This window comes from Bombyx mori, chromosome 13 (genome assembly GCF_030269925.1).
Source record: "Bombyx mori chromosome 13, ASM3026992v2".
Lineage (NCBI taxonomy): Eukaryota > Metazoa > Arthropoda > Insecta > Lepidoptera > Bombycidae > Bombyx > Bombyx mori.
Window position 1 is genome coordinate 6,351,550 of NC_085119.1, and position 6,069 is coordinate 6,357,618.

At 37.4% G+C, this 6,069-nt stretch overlaps 1 protein-coding gene across 1 annotated transcript in view; it reads right to left on the reverse strand.

Annotated features, from left to right (window-relative positions):
- Positions 1 to 4,748, reverse strand: part of LOC101739543 (low-density lipoprotein receptor-related protein 4) — a 31,448-nt gene extending 26,700 nt beyond the window's left edge. Inside the window, exons 1-4 of the mRNA XM_062671759.1 lie at positions 4,555 to 4,748; positions 478 to 653; positions 201 to 398; positions 6 to 133 (exon numbers count right to left, since the gene is read on the reverse strand). Of these exons, the coding sequence (XP_062527743.1) occupies positions 6 to 133; positions 201 to 398; positions 478 to 580 (429 nt within the window). The 5' untranslated portion in view covers positions 581 to 653; positions 4,555 to 4,748. The remainder of the gene's footprint in view (positions 1 to 5; positions 134 to 200; positions 399 to 477; positions 654 to 4,554) is intronic.
- Positions 4,749 to 6,069: the final 1,321 nt, after the last annotated feature.

Here is a 6,069-nt window from a genome sequence, read left to right on the forward strand (position 1 = left end):
TTTACCTGACACGAGAAATTGATTTTGAGGCAAGGTGTAATACAGCCTGCGTCGTCTTCTGTCCCTTCGTTGAGGGGTCCATCATCCGGGTCGGTGTGAATCACATCAATCGCCTTTTGAAGGCTTGGCCGATCTATAATGAGCTTTAGTCAATCACCTTTGATAATGATATGAAATAAAATTAATTGTAGCATACGTACGATGCCAGCCTTCAACGCGAGTATAGATGCCGTGTGGCCAAAATCCCGGAGAATTCATTGGATTGGGACCTACTCCCATTCCTGCCGGCGGTGGTTGATATGGTGGTACTCTGCCCAAAGGAGAGCGAGGGTCCGGTGCATCCACCGAATTGTTTGTTGCTCGAGGTCCATTTTGGCCGATCGGTTCATCCGCAAGCACTAAAACATATTTAATCACATTCAAAATACGATTAATTAAAATATTTTCTAAATATATTCTGTCAATTACCGTACTCACCGTACAGCCAAAAGAAGAAGAATGAAATGATATAAACGACGATCGGTGCTGGCATGGCGGCGAATGCACCGTGATGCAGCTTCGAAGTGAATCTAATTGACATGCGCGGAGAGCACGGAGGCGCTCCTCACTCGCGCCCGATGCACCATGGCTCAAATTTCCGGGACACGCCTCACCTGATTAAAGTAACATTTTTTTTAAATTTAACTGATGGCAAGATTTACGCAGCGCCGGGACGAATGGCGGCGTTTATTGTCGGAAGCTAAGACGGACTTCGGGGTTATAGCGACAGCGCAGTAATAGTAGTGGTCGTTAAGGGTTGAAATATATAAAAATCAGATCAGGTAGCGTAGTATTAAGTAGTGAGAGTGAACAGGGCCCTGAAACTGCGATACTTTAAGACAAATATTTTTTCTGTACGGAAATTAGCGACATCTTGTAGCGGCTGCCCCTAAGCCTGTGGTTTCTGAAGATTTACAAAATCCTTCATTAAAAATAGAATATAGGTATTATGTTACTGCCATCTACAGGCCGACGCCCCTAAACATTTTTGTTGAATGCTTGAGTTGCTTATCTATAACTAATTTATGTGTATTGTCTATGAGGGTGATTACACTTAAAAAAATAATAATATTGTTATGCCGGTATGAGTAACGCCATCTGTCATCAAATAGCAGAAACGGATATGAAAACATTGGGAACGCTCACGATAATTGGAGACATATCGTGTCGACAATAAAAGCGTTGCAGAGATGACATAAAGGTAGTTAGTAATTAGTTTTATTTGAAGCGAAACAGCGAACGGATAACCTGAAGCGAAGCGGAAGAAGTGAATTGCGAATTATGAAGCATACCTTAAGTGTTGCAAGTATTGAATAATGTTTTCATTTGTACTTCGGGGAAAGCTTTTATTTAATCCGATCCGGGAGTATGTAACAATATAAAATATACTCATATACGAAAATAAATAATGCAGCCCGTGCAGTTTGATAAAGCAGTTTAATAAAAATGAATATGATCACTCTTAAAACTAAGATGTTTGGAACATACCGCTAACAAGATTTGTAGAGAACGAATTATGTAGTCTAAATGTTGAAACTGCTAATCGAAAATCAATTGTATAAAAAATAATCTGTATATGCAAGAAATTTAATGAAAATTACTAACTAAACAATCCCACCACACCCAATCCCTTCAAGTGCCCCATAGCATCTAATGAATTTCAATCAATAAATTTGCGCAATATATTACCATTGGATGCACTTGCACAACCAATCCATCCTAGGTCTGTGTATGCACTAAATGCAGCTCAAACGCCTAGTTAAAATTAGGTCGAAGCTCATAAAATGGCGGCTTCGAACAAACTACCATATTGGAAAAAATGGACGAGCTGAAGGCGCATGCGCGGGCGAACTCGCCCTTACGAGCTACTTGTTGATATATTTTTCATTCACGACGCAGCCGACCGCGCATTCTACGCAGCGGACCCTAGGTACTCTTAATTCCCGGCCTCGGCTCGCTACAAGGATACTTATTAATAGACATCAATAATATTTGCTGCGAGAAAAATAATCTTAGACGATACCGACCTTAACAAGTTCAGATTTTTGTTTTTCTATTCTTAAAGTCTAAGCAATATTATATGGGTTTAAAATGATATACTAGAGCGATTTTAAGTAATAGAGCTGAGACGATAGTGTGATTAGAGGATTTTTTTATTTCAAACAAATGTCTGTGGTTTGTAACTACGAAAACTGAAGAGATACTTCTCTATTCGAAATCATAACGGTACAATATATCCACGAAATTAGACAATTATTGCGGTATTCTAGCTCAATAAAACGTTTACAGAGTATTACAGAATTTATGCGTCAGTTACAAATGTAAAAATTACAACAATAGAAGCTGGAATTTAAAAAAAAATTGTTTAAATATAATGCTATTTAATGTGCATTTCATAATTTAATTATCAAATTTTCTATCTTGGTCTTACCTAATCAATAAATTTTGTTTTTTAATTTATTTGGGGTGTTTATTTATTTATTCTGTGTGTTCACGTGTCGCCGTTTGAACGAAAGCTTTGAAGAGCTTTTTCTTAGTACTTCAGATTAAATTAAAGATTTTATAGAGGGTTCAATAGATCTGATGAAGTAAGCCGATTAAAACTTATCAAAACAATCTGTTATATATCGCCATTTAAGAATTGATTCAGAAGTAAAATATGATTCATTTAATTCTCTTGATAAGACATTTATATAGGTTTTCGAAAGTATTTTAAAACATATGACATATGATATGTACATAATATTTATCTCTGATAAAATATAATAAGTTTGAGATCACAGGAATTGTCAACGCAATTTATTTTCATTGTAAGTTAGCGGAATTGTGGCTCAAGATGACAACACACAAAAGATATGAGTAAGTAGTAAGTCGAAAGACGTAAAAAATGAAGGCTATTCAAATACTATACTATATTTTGGAATAATTCGTGAGCAAACATAGACTGGGTTCAAAGCTCAGAATATCAAATTGACTTTCCCTATGGGATCTGAAATAACTAGTGTATTCTTAGGACCTGATCTAAATGGGCAAAGAGGATCTTTATATACAAAATGATTGTCTTGGAACATTTAGTACTATTTTCGAGAAGATAGTCAAACCAGCTTACAGTTCGTCTGGTGTTGAGCGCCTAGGGGTCCACTTGAACATCACAATGTGAATACCACCACAATGTGTACCATAAGACCTAAATAGAATGAAGAAGACAGGTCGAATGTAAAAAAAAACAAAAGAATCGCCACCACGAACTTTGGGTTCGAGGTAGGAAAGCCGATAATTTAACGGAATCCAAAAAAACGAAGAGCTTCTAGATTCAATTGTGTTTTTTTTTGTGTGTGCGTTACCTCAAATCTTTTTTCTAGGTGAAGCGATTTTGAGTGTTCTTTGACCCAGATCTGACCAGTTGCTATCGAGTTATCCTTAATAATGCATATTCAATTGAATTCGACTACATTAATGATAATCTCGTTTAATTTTAGGAAGTCGGTTTTCTTTTTGTTAAAAATGATTAATGAGATCGTATTAATTTAAAACACAGCGTTTCGTCATACATACATACATACAGTCATTTCATTACACGCTGTCCGCTCAGTGGAGACATTTTGCTGAGAAACGTTTAGACCACTTATATCCTGTATCTTCTTCAATTACGAAATAATTTGTTCGTCACACAGTCTCGAACGTAAAGACAAACAGGATACCTATTTCATAGTTAAGTTGTTTAACTAATACGTATGAAAACTGGGCGATCAATACGGGGTAGATTGCGCGACCCACGCCCGCCCCTGCGCGTCTCCCGTCACCCCCTAGCCACCACCGGAGTCTGAAATTCGGCACCTCCACCCGCCCACGCTCCACGGATCGCTCGATGAAACCTAAAATCTTACGACGTCACAAGAATACTGAGAAAATGTATAGATTTAGAGAGCTTATAATGGTAGAGATGAAAATGACGAGATCACATGTTCACCTCTGCATATTATATATAAACTCTATATAATCTGATTGTAGGATGCGAAATGTAGACTCTATCCGATTCCTTATTTACACTTACAAAGAGTGTAATAAATGATATAAAATTGGGATAAATAGTTAATTGAGATAAAATGTTAGAGAGAGATAGCGGGGACAAAATGAGACAAGTCATGTCTGCCCTCCAACACTGCATGAGGATCACAACCACTCTGTCAAGAGTGAAATGATTGAGAAGAAGAAGATATAAACAGTAAAAAAATATATATTTTTCAACGACTTACCGGATTATTTATCAAAGATGCACCATAGTTTGAAACCCGGAAGAACAGAAAAGTTCTCAAAATGTGGGTGTCTATTAAGAGTTGTCAAACTAAGAATCACTGAATCGAAAAAACACTAACTCTTTAATACACAGCATTTGAAAAGTTAATAATGTAGTAATGAGACTAGAATATTTTTATTTCTCAATATGGATCTCCGAGAGCGTATTGACGCAACGGTGCCCGGAGAGGTACTAGGTGATCTGAAGCTTTCTCTCACCCCCCTTCACAGCTCACGCAGTCCGCGCAGCCTCTGCCTCGTCAATGAATGAACCGCCTAACGCCTCCATATAAAAATCACTCTGAACGCTCTCCTACACTTGTATTGTATCGCCCGATGTGAATAACGTTTGATGAAAATAGATCAAGTCCACAAGCATGGATGTCACATGTATGTTGCCCCTTAGCAACGAGTTTAAGCCTTGATAGCATTTTAGCTATGGATTTAGCTTCACTTTTAATCCGTATTGACTTTAAGCGCGACGAATGTAATGTTATTTTAATCAATGAGTTTTTTTATATATTTTTGGTAGGCAGGTGATAAGGCCTACTGTCGCTGATTAAATGATTACCGTTGCTCATGGACGTCAGCAATCCCAGGGGCACATCCCAGGAGCAATGCCAAACCGCTGCCTGCCTCTGAATCCTCTCTAACCTCGTTTGAAGACAGACATGTTATAAATAGCGTTCAATGACGATACTTTAAATATTTTAATAGAAATCTAATGTGATTAAATTTTGCTCTTTCCCTAAATAGCTCAGTAACACACATATTTTCATCATCAGGCAGCTTAAGTATAAACAGCAATCCAAATTAAATAGCAGCAGTTAATAAAAAAGATTTTTAAAATAAAACCGCAAAAAAAAAGAAAAAAGTTTAAGTTAAAGTATGTAGGTATATCGATCAATTCTCATCTATTCATTCGTAGTAGTCTAAGACTGTCGGCGTCAGCATTACACTCTTTAGGGTTTTCCGATTTTCAATTATGGAATGTTTTAAACCGGTGTCTCGACGCAACTTGCTAATAACGATTTTTTAAAGGTAATTGGACCTTAAGTATAAGTTGTATTGTAAAGCCAGCACGTATAAGTCATCACCATCAGGTGGGCCGTATGCTCGTCTGCCTATACGGAAATAAAAAAAGTATGAGTACTACTATCCAACCATGGGTGACCGAGCTCACGATTTATAATGCGAGCTTTTTAACGCTCTCGATAACGTAAAATTTAACTCAAATTTGTATGCAGTTGGAACAGCGCCCCTGGCGGCAAACGTAGCCAAACGTTCCAAATCCATGCAAAAAAAATTTTTTTTTTTTTTGCTCTTTTAGGCAGACCTGCATACGGCCCACCTGATGGTGAGTGGTTACCGTCGCCCATGGACTTCAGCAATGCCAGGGGCAGAGCCAAGCCGCTGCCTACCGTGATTAAATTTAAGTTAGGTACCTTATAAGCTATCGAGAACGTTGAAAAACTCGCACTAAGCACACTGGTGTTGAACAGTTACCGTATCTCATAGACATACATGACAATGAGAAAGATGGCTTGAGAAATGAGATAGAAATCGCAGTTATATTGTATAATGTGTGTGTAGCAACTTTCAAACCGAAACGCATCACTGCTTTTTGTCTGAAATAGTCAGAATTGACGTTGAAACATGAGATCGAATTAGGTAGTTTAAAATTAAAATAATTCCGTTCAAACAAACAGTATATTACTTTTAAGATATCGTTCC